Genomic DNA, 16,169 nt, shown 5'->3' with positions numbered 1-16,169 from the left:
GTGTCTGATGGCTTCAATTAATTTTCATTAATTTTTCATATTTTGAATTGTTTTGAAAGGCTTACAAAAAAACTACATTTGAATTGTAATTCCATGCTATTGACAGGACTATTAATTGTAATGAAGTTAGCTTACCATGTTTACAGTATGATAATTGTGATAGAAATGTGAATTTTAGGCACAGAATATTTTTTACAATTGAACAAGGCAGTAGATTATACAAGCTTGGACAGAAAGTTAATAATGACACCAATTTTTTTTTAAATGGAATTGTTTAGTACTGTTTTACCATTTGTTTACTGTAAAAAGTGTTTATACTTTCAATTAACAAATTGAAGTCTTGTGAAAGGTTGACAGGATAACTGGCATTAACTGTCAAAATAATTTCAAACTATTGAAGTTAGCTTACAGAATAAACATGTCAATCAACCCATATGATTTTTGCTGTAATATTTTTGTTTTGAAAAGTCACTGTGACTGATAGAAAAGTGATGGTTTTAGCAACATTTTAACCTGTCTGAATGCTAATAATCATTTTGCATCGGGGGGCGAAGCCTGAACCCCCCACCAGGACTTTGTCCTGGACCTACCGGGGACTGCGGCCCCTGGACCCTGGCTACTAGGTTTTTCTGATTTCAAAAGTTGGCAGGTATGAATATGATCCAATTTGATCATAAGACTTGATGGTTGTGACATTCACGATCAAACCAAATCTATTGACTGGCTCATTAACATGAACGGTGAGGATTGGGTCTAGTTTTTTGGGACATTTTTTTCTTGTAATTACATTTTTCATCATTATGTTTCTCACACACATGAAAACACAAGCTCCTCCTCACAGCAGCACCCGCTGCTCGAAGAAGACATCAACTGCAGATTGATGCGTGTTGTCATGTCTCCAAAACATACGAAAAAGTCTCAAGGAGGAGTTTGTAAGTCGCCAGATTTAGCGAGAAAGTCGCCCAGTTGGCAGCACTGGTGCAAAGCTACAGTATGCACATAAAAAGTGGAGAAAGTGCACAACAGAGCACACTGTGTAGGAGACAAGTGTGGACAAACATCTAATCAGCATTGAAGCTACAGACACACAAAACTGTGTGTTTTCCTCGTTGGATTTACTAATAGAACTTTAGAACTGTCTAAATTGTAGAATCTGAGGCATATTTAATTTATCCATCCATCCATTTTCTACCGCTTATTCCCTTTTGGGGTCGCTGGAGCCTATCTCAGCTACAATCGGGCGGAAGGCGGGGTACACCCTGGACAAGTCGCCACCTCATCGCAGGGCCAACACAGATAGACAGACAACATTCACACTCACATCCACACACTAGGGCCAATTTAGTGTTGCCAATCAACCTATCCCCAGGTGCATGTCTTTGGAAGTGGGAGGAAGCCGGAGTACCCGGAGGGAACCCACGCAGTCACGGGGAGGACATGCAAACTCCACACAGAAAGATCCAGAACCTGGGATTGAACCCAAGACTACTCAGGACCTTCGTATTGTGAGGCAGACGCACTAACCCCTCTTCCACCGTGCTGCCCATATTTAATTTAATTGTTGAAAAATGGCATACATATATATTAGAGATGCGCGGATAGGCAATTATTTCATCCGCAACCGCATCACAAAAGTCGTCAACCATCCGCCATCCACCCGTTCTAACATTTAATCAAAACCGCATCCGCCCGCACCCGCCCGTTGTTATATATCTAATATAGACGATGCAAGGCATTAGTGAGGTTATAAAGCTTTTGCCTGTTAAAGAAAGGAGACTGATCCAATGTAGCAGAGACATTCAATGCGTGCCACGCTGTCACGGCCCAGACGCACACCAGTGCGCAATCATCTGGGAGCCGCGCTGAGCGCACCTCCAAGCGCGTGGAGGTGCGATGTCCCTCGCACCCGCGGCGGCTCCACCCGGGCTCGCGCCCGAGGCTTCAGCGCGCACCGCGGCGGCCATCCTACTCGTCGCGGCCTAGCCCTCGCGGCTCTCGCTGCCGGCGACGGCCGGGTATGGGCCCAACGCTCCAGCGCCATCCATTTTCAGGGCTAGTTGATTCGGCAGGTGGGTTGTTACACACTCCTTAGCGGGTTCCGACTTCCATGGCCACCGTCCTGCTGTCTATATCAACCAACACCTTTTCTGGGGTCTGATGAGCGTCGGCATCGGGCGCCTTAACCCGGCGTTCGGTTCATCCCGCAGCGCCAGTTCTGCTTACCGAAAGTGGCCCACTCGGCTCACCAGGGTGAGCCCCACCCCTTTCGTGAGCGCACTGCGCGCGGAGTGACCCCTGTTACGCGCCCCCGGCAACGGGTGTGGCGGGCAGGTAAGCTGCGCGGGCGGAGCGCGCGGAGTGACCCCTGTTACGAGCCCTCGGCCACGAGGGTGGCGGGCAGGTAAGCTGCTTACCTGCTGCGCGTGATGCCGGCCGCGGCGAAGGCGGACGAGGCGGGGTGTCGGTGCGGTGGGCGCGGTGGTGACCCTGGACGTGCGTCGGGCCCTTCTCGCGGATCACCTCAGCTACGGCTCCCGGTGGGGCCCTCTCGGGGGAGGGGGCCTCGATCCCGGACCCCGGCGAGGCGTCCCTTCTCCGCTCCGTAAAAGTGTCCATCTCTTTTTTTTTTCTTCTTCTGTTGTGGCATATGCTGCAGGTGCCTGCTCGTTTTTCATATGTGGGTAACAACATTTAACTATGTATATATATTTCCGAATTGGTTTAACTGCCACCCGCCTGAATCTATTTAAAATCTAATTTTTTTTTATTTCAACCGCCCGACCCGACCCGCGGATAAAATCTAATTTTTTTTTATTTCAACCGCCCGACGCGCGGATAATCCGCGGACTCCGCGGTTGTGTCCGCAAACCGCGCATCTCTAATATATATATATATTTTTTGATCATGATATGTGTTGTATTTGTAGACGAGTGTCAGTATACTCACTATGGTGCCGTCTGATAGCACGGGATCAAACAAGCTGTCCAGGTAGCGGTCCATTCCTCTCTGTGTCTGACCATCACTGAAGGCGTCTGACTCCACTGCACACAAGGCAGAAACGTGCACACCTTCATTAGATTGCAGTGTGATACACACACTGGCCTTGTCATTAGGTACAAAACTCAATAATGTCATTTACATACTTGATTCCTTAGATATAGCTGTACTTAATATATATATATGAAGTGTATTTGGGGAAAAAAAACAAGTAGTTGAGCTCATAGGACTAGATAGTACAATCCCTCACATTGATCAGCACTTGGTGTCGAGTTGGGGTTAGGGGCAAAAGCTTCACTGGGGTCTTCAGGCGGGCACCCCCCTTCATTGGTGTTTCGTTGATAGGCCCACGACACCGCCGGACGGCTCAGCGGCGACATCTGGCGTCCCAGGTGTGCCCCCCTCTGGCTTTACCCCTAGATGTCATCTTGCAGCCCAGTTGGGGTCCTTTCTCTTGATCCATATCCATCTGCTAATTCGTTCGGCAGCATCCGACAGTGATTTGACAGACCTCTCACTCCCATTCCTTTCAGAAACTTGGTTGTGGACGTGGCTACGAAGCCTCTGCACCCAACTTCAACTGGAAGCACTCGGGCACGCCAGCCCTGCCTCGGCTGCTATGTCCACATACCTCAGTTGTTTGCGCTCATATGCTTCACCAACTGCTGCTTCCCATGGCACAGTTAATTCAACAATGAACACAGTCTTTTGGGAGGTTGACCACAAGACCAGGTCCGGCCTGAAGCTGGTTGTAATGATCTCAGGCGGGAAGATGGGTTTTTGGTCTAAGTCAACCTGCATTTTCCAGTCCCGGGCACAGTCCAGAAGGGCTGCCTTCACTCTTGCAGATGGTTTTGGTGGGAGTTGTCCTGCTCTTACGAATGGAGTGGTGATTGAGTGACTAGGACCTGGTTGTGCCTCCAGGTGCAGCGGCCTTAAGACAAACTGATTTTGTAGCCAGTTTAAACCATTGGTTTAAGTTCTTGGGTGTGGGAAGAACATCGTAGGTGGCTCTGATGATGAAGCTGATTTGGCTCCCTTCCATTTCCCAAAGATACTTCCATGTGAGGTTACGATGCTCCAGGTTTTCCCAGCTGGACCCCTGTCCATGTTTGGACTGTGCCACAACTGTTGCACATCTGTCTACCTCCTCTTGTTGCCGAACCTGATCAACAACCAGCTTTCTCCTCTGGGCTGATGTTGCCTTGTGCCATGTGGGTCGACTAAGTCCAAACCCACCTCTTCCGTGCTGCACTTGTCCCACAATGTCTGTGCTGCGTGGCCTCAGATGGGATCCATTTCCTCCCGGTTGCCAGTCTGGGAGCAACCGGGAATCTGAGGGGAATGCCAACCACTGGCATTCCCCAACCTAAAATTGCTAGCCCCAGACCTTTTGAAGCGGATTTTGGACTTTGCCGTGGCTTCCTGGTCCAATGTGACATGGTGTTCCAACACCAGCCACCCCGCTACACATCTGACGGGGCCAATATCGCTTTCATTTTTTCGCTCTTGACCGGAAGGGTGCTACAGTGGGCCATAGCGGCGGTCGACCGCAACCACGGTCTGGGCACAGACTACCTGTCTTTCCGCACCAATCTCTTCCATTTGTAGACAAATAAAACATAGTCGCAATACATTAAAGACGTGTGTGTGTGTGCGCGTACCATGGCTGTGGTAACCATCAGAGTCAGACACGCTGTAGGCAGGTCTGCAGCCCCCACTCGGAGGAACACAAGATGGAAGTTCGTCATCTGAGTCAAAGCCACTGCCAAACAAAGTTCTAGAAGAGAACAAACAAGACAGACATGGTTTTATTCGTGTCTGCAATACTAGTATTCCTATTTTACTGACAGGCTGGCGTTGGCTCGGACTCTGGCGGGGCTGTCAGTGCTGATGATGAAGTAACTCTTCTGCTTTGGGAAGTCACTTGGAAGCTCCAGGTCTGCAATCAGGTCCATCACATAGTCGTGACCCGCCAGCTCCACCCACTGGCCGTGTTCCTTCATGAGGACAGAACTCCCCCTCCACCAGTCCGACACGCCCCTGGAACACATTTTCATTTTGGCATGAAGGGAACATGTATAACATTTGGGATGAGGCTAAGGCTAAGGCCATGTCGACACTAAGTCCTTTAACCCCTTAAACGGATAATTATTTAGCCTAACCCCCGTTTCAGCCACACTAAACCATCGTTTAAGGTCCCCCTCCTCGGACACATTTTTAAGGGCGCCGTGTATTTCTTGAATCTCCGGCTTTTAGCTTTCTATGGACTCATTGATCGTTTACAAACTGAGTTCGGAGATGAAGTGACGCCAGAAAGACCGCGCCCCACACAGGAAGTGAGGTCAGAAAAAACGCGCCACAGCCAGCTTCACAATAAAGCGGTTTATATTTCATATTTCCTGCTCCATCCATCCATCCATCCATCTTCTTCCGCTTATCCGAGGTCGGGTCGCGGGGGCAGCAGCCTAAGCAGGGAAGCCCAGACTTCCCTCTCCCCAGCCACTTCGTCCAGCTCTTCCTGTGGGACCCCGAGGCGTTCCCAGGCCAGCCGGGAGACATAGTCTTCCCAACGTGTCCTGGGTCTTCCCCGCGGCCTCCTACCGGTCAGACGTGCCCTAAACACCTCCCTAGGGAGGCGTTCGGGTGGCATCCTGACCAGATGCCCGAACCACCTCATCTGGCTCCTCTCGATGTGGAGGAGCAGCGGCTTTACTTTGAGCTCCTCCCGGATGGCAGAGCTTCTCACCCTATCTCTAAGGGAGAGCCCCGCCACCCGGCGGAGGAAACTCATTTCGGCCGCTTGTACCCGTGATCTTGTCCTTTCGGTCATAACCCAAAGCTCATGACCATAGGTGAGGATGGGAACGTAGATCGACCGGTAAATTGAGAGCTTTGCCTTCCGGCTCAGCTCCTTCTTCACCACAACGGATCGATACAGCGTCCGCATTACTGAAGACGCCGCACCGATCCGCCTGTCGATCTCACGATCCACTCTTCCCTCACTCGTGAACAAGACTCCGAGGTACTTGAACTCCTCCACTTGGGGCAAGATCTCCTCCCCAACCCGGAGATGGCACTCCACCCTTTTCAGGGCGAGAACCATGGACTCGGACTTGGAGGTGCTGATTCTCATCCCAGTCGCTTCACACTCAGCTGCGAACCGATCCAGTGAGAGCTGAAGATCCTGGCCAGATGAAGCCATCAGGACCACATCATCTGCAAAAAGCAGAGACCTAATCCTGCAGCCACCAAACCAGATCCCCTCAACGCCTTGACTGCGCCTAGAAATTCTGTCCATAAAAGTTATGAACAGAATGTGTGACAAAGGGCAGCCTTGGCGGAGTCCAACCCTCACTGGAAACGTGTCCGACTTACTACCGGCAATGCGGACCAAGCTCTGGCACTGATCATACAGGGAGCGGACTGCCACAATCAGACAGTCCGATACCCCGTACTCTCTGAGCACTCCCCACAGGACTTCCCGAGGGACACGGTCGAATGCCTTCTCCAAGTCCACAAAACACATGTAGATATTTCCTGCTAACCACTGGAAATATGAAATATGAACACCAGGGGGAGCTTCACTAACCACGTTAAACCCAGATTCCGATCTAACAAAGGTCTTAACTCATTCTCCTTCTATGCCACATCAATATGGAATGCACTCCCAACCGGTGTAAAAGAAAGTGCATCTCTACCCTCTTTCAAAACCGCACTAAAAGAACACCTCCAGGCAACTACAACCCTAGACTAACACCCTCCCCCCACCACATCCCACCTCCCCTGATTGCAATTAATCAAATGTAAATAATCAAATGTAAATAATAAAATGTATATACTTGATCTTATGCTTTCTGAGCTCACTATGTTCACTGCTCGCTGTACATATCCTACCAAGTCAGACCTACACTGTTTCAATGTCCATTTCTCAAATGATATAATTGTTGATGACTGAAGTGCTGATATCAACCAAACCTAACCCCCTCCACATCCCACCCCCCGGATTGTAAATAATGCAAATAATTCAATGTATATACTCTGATGATTAACTTGTGTGAGGACTGTATTATGATGATAGTTTATATTTGTACCATGAATTGATTAACGTGGACCCCGACTTAAACAAGTTGAAAAACTTATTGGGGTGCTACCATTTAGTGGTCAATTGTACGGAATATGTACTGTACTGTGCAATCTACTAATAAAAGTCTCAATCAATCAATCAAAGACATGCCCGTGTTTCTCCTTCTTGTACATGTACGGACGCTTGTGGAAACCACACATGAATACCTTAAGAGAAAGCCGTGAAAATGATGGTCTTGCCTAGGGTTAATTATCTATTTTCAATGATTCCAACCAAACCTTCTCAAATCTGGTTTAAGTCACTAGACTCACACATCAATCAGTTTCTTTGGAAGAGTAAACCAGCACGAATCAGCCTTAAAACTTTACAAAAACCCAAAGAACATGGGGGTCTAGAGCTCCCAAACTTTTCCTATTACTTCCTTGCAAATAAACTACAATATATATTAAAATGGATCAATCCCACTTTATTAGATAGTTTATGGTTAGAGATTGAACAATCACTTAGCCAGGAGATCCCAATTTCTAACTTGCCCTTTATTAGCCAAATTCTCCGAAAACACAACTGCTTTAAAAGTATTAATATACGCACTACCTTAACAGCTTGGTGGGAGTTTTTGAAAATAACTGGGTCCCCGCTCACTCCATGCCAATTTACGCCTATTTGGAATAATCCTGATTTTCTTTTAAACAAGAAGCCATTGAACTTTCCAACATGGTATGATAAGGGAGTCGGATGCCTTGGGGATATCATCATTGCAAACAGTTTTATCTCTTTTAAAAGTTTAATAACACAATATGCAATCAATCCTAATACATTTCTAGAATATATACAAATCAAATCTGTAATCAGCGCACGATTCAACAAAACAACATGGGAAAGTAATCCTACGACCGTTAAATTCTTCAAAACATCTGCCCCCAAAGCTTTATCCAAATTATATGCTCTCTTATCAAAAATAGATAACACAATAAGTATCCCAATAAGAGAAAGCCATTGCAGCTATTTGGGATATAACACTTCTCAGACGGCAAGAGAACTTTCCAATGTCCGGGTCAGCTGTGATTCTACTTAGCGAAAAACTTTGTCCATTTGTCGAAGGAGAGACAACGAGAATGCGAGCTCTCGTGGATGTGATAAAAAAGGTAGCGTGTGCTTTGTATTACCTGGCCAGTCCAAAAGCATATGTCACAGACTCAGCGTCTAGGTCCAGAGTATATAAAGTCACCAAAAAGAAATGGACAATGAAGGTGAAGGCAAAAGAGTGACCAGATATCTAGATCCATAGTTTGATTATTGTCAAATGTCCTTTATCACGTTGTTTACGTGTCTAATAAAGATGTGATTAATTTATGATGTCTCAGGTGTGATTCACTACAATAGGGCCCCACAGCACACTGAATTCCAGTTCATTGAAACACCAAAACACTGGATATTGTTCAGATAAGTTACATTTAAGAACTCGCACACAAAGCAACACTGGAGGTGACTATGACGTGCGCATTTTCCGCGCATTGATTGATTGATTGAAATGTTTATTAGTAGATTGCACAGTACAGTACATATTCCGTACAATTGACCACTAAATGGTAACACCCCAATAAGTTTTCAACTTGTTTAAGTCGGGGTCCACGCATGTGTATTAGGTCGTGTTGCACCGGCAGACGGAGGTGGGGAGGGGTTCTTGAAGGGTGGCATTGTTGTGTGTGGACACGGATAAGGCTAGGTGGGATTTACTCTGGATAACCTCATCCTTACTTGGCAACCCTCCCGAATTTTCCGGGAGACTCCTGAAATTCAGCGCCTCTGCCGAAAACCTCCCGGGACAAATATTCTCCCGAAAATCTCCCGATTTTCAGCCGGAGCTGGAGGCCACGCCCCCTCCAGTTCCATGCGACCTGAGTGAGGACAGCCTTTTTTCATGACGGGAGGGCAACAGGGTGTCAAGAACTAAATCATCCAGACTAGAGATAAATTGTATTATTATGTTTATCTTACCTAAAAATAAATATATATATTAATAAAAAAAAATAAAAAAAATGTTTTACTATATTTTGCTAAAAACATCAAAATTAATTATATTTTTATTTGTATTTTTTCTGACTCCTTATTACACTCAGCCATAGAATTATACATTAAAATAAACATATTTGAAATAATTAATTTTAAATGATCATAATAATTCATTTAAAATGACCATATTTAATTATTAAAATAATTGCTTGTTTATCAACAACTTTAACATTTTATTCATTACATTTTGAAGCTCTCAGAAGCCAAGTTATGTTATATTCCTTAATATTTATTTATGCAAGTTTGAAGTATCAATTATCTAAACACAGTTTTGTTTGCATATTTTCAGGATGTAGATATATATATATATATATATATATATATATATATATATATATATATATAATGAAATACTTGACTTGGTGAATTCAAGCTGTCAATATACTCCTCCCCTCTTAACCACGCCCCCCACCCACCCCACCTCCCGAAATTGGAGGTCTCAAGGTTGGCAAGTATGGTAAACGGGGCCTAATAGAACATGTCATTTTAGCACCTGTGGCGTAAGATGTCTCCTGCTAAATCCTCGCCGCTGGTCCAGGAATGCACGGGACACAGGAAAGACACTCCTGCAGGGACGGTAATCATTTCAATGAAATCACCATTAATCCAAACACCTAATGGCCACACAGTGTTAGCTTACCATCAAAACAATGCAGATGCAACACCATGTTAGCTTTTTTCCTGTTGGCCGTCCACTCCAGCAAGGACGGCGGGTAGGTGCGCGCTGTCCCCCAGCTCAGCTGCAACTTCTCACTGGCTTGGATGAGTCTGTGCTGCAGCAATGCTTGGCACTCAACGGGGGCGTGGTCAGAAACAAACCTATAGGAGGAAATAAACGTGTGACGATCTGTCACTTCATTTCTGCTTGTTTCCTTGTTTTGTATTCACTTCCTGTCAGTGCTCTTGTTTTGTTTCCATTTCCTGTTTGCCCCGCTGAGCGCTGTGTGTTTTCCCTCACCTGCCAATCAGCTATTTATGTCAGCCACGCGCACTCCCCAGTGCTCGAGATTTGCTTTATGTTTGAACCTGTTATGCACGACTAGGGCTGGGCGATATGGCCTTTTTTTTATATCTGGATATGTTTAGGCCATGTCACGATACACCATATATATCTCCATATTTTGCCTTAGCCTTGAATGAACACTTGATGCATATAATGACAGCAGTATGATGATTCTATGTGTCTACATTAAAACATTCTTCTTCATACTGCAATAATACAGTGGGGCAAAAAAGTATTTAGTCAGCCACCGATTGTGCAAGTTCTCCCACTGGACAAGACCAAAGAGCTGTCGAAGGACACCAGGAAAATAATTGTAGACCTGCACCAGACTGTGAAGAGTGAATCTACAATAGGCAAGCAGCTTGGTGTGAAAAAATCAAATGTGGGAGCAATTATCAGAAAATGGAAGACATACAAGACCACTGATAATCTCCCTCGATCTGGGGCTCCACGCAAGATCTCATCCCGTGGGGTCAAAATGATCATGAGAACGGTGAGCAAAAATCCCAGAACCACACGGGGGGACCTGGTGAATGACCTGCAGAGAGCTGGGACCAAAGTAACAAAGGTTACCATCAGTAACACACTACGCCGACAGGGGATCAAATCCTGCAGTGCCAGATGTGTCCCCCTGCTTAAGCCAGTGCATGTCCAGGCCCGTCTGAAGTTTGCCAGAGAGCACATGGATGATACAGCAGAGGATTAGGAGAATGTCATGTGGTCAGATGAAACCAAAATAGAACTTTTTGATATAAACTCAACTCGTCGTGTTTGGAGGAAGAAGAATACTGAGTTGCATCCCAAGAACACCATACCTACTGTGAAGCATGGGGGTGGAAACATCATGCTTTGGGGCTGTTTTTCTGCTAAGAGGACAGGCTGACTGATCCGTGTTAAGGATAGAATGAATGGGGCCATGTATCGTGAGATTTTGAGCCAAAACCTCCTTCCATCAGAGAGAGCTTTGAAGATGAAACGCGGCTGGGTCTTCCAGCATGACAATGATCCCAAACACACCGCCCGGGCAACGAAGAAGTGGCTCCGTAAGAAGCATTTGAAAGTCCTGGAGTGGCCTCGCCAGTCTCCAGACCTCAACTCCATAGAAAATCTGTGGAGGGAGTTGAAAGTCCATGTTGCTCGCCGACAGCCCCAAAACATCACTGCTCTCGAGAAGATCTGCATGGAGGAATGGGCCAAAATACCAGCTACTGTGTGTGCAAACCTGGTAAAGACCTATAGTAATCGTTTGACCTCTGTTATTGCCAACAAAGGTTATATTACAAAGTACTGAGTTGAATTTTTGTTATTGACCAAATACTTATTTTCCACCATCATTTACAAATAAATTCTTTAAAAAGCCTACAATGTGAATTCCTGGATTTCACATTCTGTCTCTCACAGTTGAAGTGTACCTATGATGAAAATTACAGACCTCTGTCATCATTTTAAGTGGGAGAACTTGCACAATTGGTGGTTGACTAAATACTTTTTTGCCCCACTGTATATGCTACTTTTAAACTTTCATGCAGAGAGGGAAATCACAACTAAAAGTGTATTTATTAAACAGTTATTAAGCAGTGGCACAAACATTCATGTCATTTCAAAACAGAAAGTGCAAGATTGTCAGAGACATTTTAAAACAAGCTATTAGTGCACTTTAGTGCATGATGTCACGAAGATGACGTATCATCACAACTCTCAATTAAAGTGCACTTTTTGTACAGAACGCCACTACAATAGTTTAAAACAAATAAAGTGCACTTTTGTGCATGATGTCACACAAGATATTTCAATAAGTGTCAAATAAAAATGAGCTGCATAATAGGAAATCAAATAGTGTATGTCCTTCACTATGTGGTAGGTTCCTGCGGACGTTATCTCCTTCTGTTGTTGACTATTTGTTTCATACTGTGTTGATGTGGAAATGGAAGACGCCAGGCTCAATTGGGTCAGTGCTGGTTGCTTGGGCATTTTGTTGGGTGTGGCACCGGCCGAGATGTTGACATGCGGAGTTTCAAGCACTCCTTATTCTCTAGCGGGTGACTTTTCAAATGATGCTACAAATTAGCAGTGCCGCTACTATTTGTAGCAATGCTTTTGCCGCATACTTGACATATTACGGTTGTCTGTTCAACATCTTACCGCTTGAAGCCAAACCACCGCCAGAGGATGGACCCCGTGCTGTTTTTCTTGGGAATTAATTATTCCTCCATTTGTTACCAGATTCGCACCTTCTCTCTCTCGTATTACCACTCGCACCACAGCTAACTTTACCCATGCCGCTACCTCTATGACGTTGCCCGCGCGACAGTATGTGACGTATGTAAGAAAATGCGCTTGTTTTATCTCTCTGTGAGAAGGAGAGACAAGAAAGCCTGTAATGTAATGCCCGCAGCTAAAAACAACTGCGTGAGAACGTATACTCACGATATAGTCATTTTCTATATCGCACAGAGACAAACCCGCGATGTATCGAGTATATTCAATATGCACGACTGCTTCACTTTCTGTTTTGAGTAAATTAAAACTCATTTTACCTGCACGCCGTTCTCCTGGTTCCTGCATCTTGGGGTAACAAATATTGCAGCCATGCGAGTTTACCGACAAAATGTGTGACAAAGTTGTATCCGTGTACTTACTTGAGCAGATATGGATCCATCAGCGGTGACGGTGCAAAGCAGCAGACGCATGCGAGCAGCAGCAGCCAGCCTCTCTCCGCGTTGTCGCCATTGACGTTCCTCCACACCTGGTTGACAACCTGAGCCAAGATCTCATCCCTCAACCCTGGAGAGGACAGACCTCTCTGGATGATGTAATCGCCAAACATGTTCTCCTGCGCGCCGTTCAGGTGAGGGTCCCCCATGAAGCGCAGTATCTGCAGTGGTTATTGGGGTCAAGTCAAAATACTGTTTGGGCTGGTGTTATAATCCGGGTCAACCTACCATGTTGAAAATCTGCAGCGCTTCTCCCTTAAGGTCCTCTTCTATGCAAGTGAGGGGTGTCTCTAAGGGGACCATCAACATACCAAACTTGGGCTCCTACCGCAAGGAATGACATTATAAGTGCCAAGTAAAACAACAATACAGTGTTTCCTTATCATGCATAAAACCACTTTATTGTCTAAAAATGATGGTTCGCAGAGGTATCAACTAATAACCTCAAATATTAGACTTGAAATATTAAAATAACTTTTATCCATTCACATTGTTCAGCATTTAAGTCCCATCTTAAAACTCATATGTATACTCTAGCCTTTAAATAGACCCCCCTTTTAGACAAGTTGATCTGCCGTCTCTTTTCTGCTCCTTCGTGGAGAAGGGGCACAGAATAGGTGACCACAGATGACCCGCTAGCTGTTCAAAGTCGGGACCCAGGGTGGACCACTCATCTGTGCATCAGTTGGGGACGTCTCTGCGATGCTGACCTGTCTCTACTCAAGATTGTCTCCTGCTGGCCCCACTATGGACTGGACTCTCACACTATTATGTTAGATCCACTATGGACTGGACTCTCACACTATTATGTTAGATCCACTATGGACTGGACTCTCACACTATTATGTTAGATCCACTATGGACTGGATTCTCACACTATTATGTTAGATCCACTCTGGACTGGACTCTCACACTATTATGTTAGATCCACTATGGACTGGATTCTCACACTATTATGTTAGATCCACTCTGGACTGGACTCTCACACTATTATGTTAGATCCACTATGAACTGGACTCTCACACTATTATGTTAGATCCACTATGGACTGGACTCTCACTATTATGTTAGATCCACTATGGACTGGACTCTCACACTATTATGTTAGATCCACTCTGGACTGGACTCTCACACTATTATGTTAGATCCACTCTGGACTGGACTCTCACACTATTATGTTAGATCCACTATGGACTGGACTCTCACACTATTATGTTAGATCCACTATGGACTGGACTCTCACACTATTATGTTAGATCCACTCTGGACTGGACTCTCACACTATTATGTTAGATCCACTCTGGACTGGACTCTCACACTATTATGTTAGATCCACTATGGACTGGACTCTCACACTATTATGTTAGATCCACTCTGGACTGGACTCTCACACTATTATGTTAGATCCACTCTGGACTGGACTCTCACACTATTATGTTAGATCCACTATGGACTGGACTCTCACACTATTATGTTAGATCCACTCTGGACTGGACTCTCACACTATTATGTTAGATCCACTATGGACTGGACTCTCACACTATTATGTTAGATCCACTATGGACTGGACTCTCACACTATTATGTTAGATCCACTATGGACTGGATTCTCACACTATTATGTTAGATCCACTATGGACTGGATTCTCACACTATTATGTTAGATCCACTCTGGACTGGACTCTCACACTATTATGTTAGATCCACTATGGACTGGACTCTCACACTATTATGTTAGATCCACTATGGACTGGACTCTCACTATTATGTTAGATCCACTCTGGACTGGACTCTCACACTATTATGTTAGATCCACTATGGACTGGATTCTCACACTATTATGTTAGATCCACTCTGGACTGGACTCTCACACTATTATGTTAGATCCACTATGAACTGGACTCTCACACTATTATGTTAGATCCACTATGGACTGGACTCTCACTATTATGTTAGATCCACTATGGACTGGACTCTCACACTATTATGTTAGATCCACTCTGGACTGGACTCTCACACTATTATGTTAGATCCACTCTGGACTGGACTCTCACACTATTATGTTAGATCCACTATGGACTGGACTCTCACACTATTATGTTAGATCCACTATGAACTGGACTCTCACACTATTATGTTAGATCCACTATGGACTGGACTCTCACTATTATGTTAGATCCACTATGGACAGGACTCTCACTATTATGTTAGATCCACTATGGACTGGACTCTCACACTATTATGTTAGATCCACTCTGGACTGGACTCTCACACTATTATGTTAGATCCACTATGGACTGGACTCTCACTATAATGTTAGATCCACTCTGGACTGGACTCTCACACTATTATGTTAGATCCACTATGGACTGGACTCTCACACTATTATGTTAGATCCACTATGGACTGGACTCTCACTATAATGTTAGATCCACTATGGACTGGACTCTCACACTATTATGTTAGATCCACTATGGACAGGACTTTCACACTATTATGTTAGATCCACTCTGGACTGGATTCTCACACTATTATGTTAGATACACTCTGGACTGGACACTCACACTATTATGTTAGATCCACTATGGACAGGACTCTCACACTATTATGTTAGATCCACTATGGACTGGACTCTCACACTATTATGTTAGATCCACTATGGACTGGACTCTCACACTATTATGTTAGATCCACTATGGACTGGACTCTCACTATTATGTTAGATCCACTATGGACTGGACTCTCACACTATTATGTTAGATCCATTATGGACTGGACTCTCACACTATTATGTTAGATCCACTATGGACTGGACTCTCACACTATTATGTTAGATCCACTCTGGACTGGACTCTCACTATCATGTTAGATCCACTCTGGACTGGATTCTCACACTATTATGTTAGATCCACTATGGACAGGACTTTCACACTATTATGTTAGATCCACTCTGGACTGGATTCTCACACTATTATGTTAGATACACTCTGGACTGGACTCTCACACTATTATGTTAGATCCACTATGGACTGGACTCTCACACTATTATGTTAGATCCACTATGGACTGGACTCTCACACTATTATGTTAGATCCACTATGGACTGGACTCTCACTATAATGTTAGATCCACTATGGACTGGACTCTCACACTATTATGTTAGATCCACTATGGACAGGACTTTCACACTATTATGTTAGATCCACTCTGGACTGGATTCTCACACTATTATGTTAGATCCACTATGGACTGGACTCTCACACTATTATGTTAGATACACTCTGGACTGGACACTC

General features: G+C 44.9%; 1 protein-coding gene across 1 annotated transcript in view; it reads right to left on the bottom strand.

The window, feature by feature from the left end:
* The window catches only part of myo15aa (myosin XVAa), a 169,160-nt gene that overhangs the window by 85,373 nt on the left and 67,618 nt on the right, over nt 1-16,169 (bottom strand). Inside the window, 7 exon segments of the mRNA XM_072915931.1 lie at nt 2,947-3,041; nt 4,662-4,777; nt 4,849-5,040; nt 9,651-9,723; nt 9,798-9,976; nt 12,800-13,035; nt 13,103-13,198. Of these exon segments, the coding sequence (XP_072772032.1) occupies nt 2,947-3,041; nt 4,662-4,777; nt 4,849-5,040; nt 9,651-9,723; nt 9,798-9,976; nt 12,800-13,035; nt 13,103-13,198 (987 nt within the window).

The sequence above is a fragment of the Nerophis lumbriciformis genome, linkage group LG24, assembly GCF_033978685.3.
Source record: "Nerophis lumbriciformis linkage group LG24, RoL_Nlum_v2.1, whole genome shotgun sequence".
NCBI lineage: Eukaryota > Metazoa > Chordata > Actinopteri > Syngnathiformes > Syngnathidae > Nerophis > Nerophis lumbriciformis.
The sequence above is the reverse complement of the archived record's forward strand: the minus strand, read 5'-3'. Positions and strand labels throughout refer to the sequence as shown.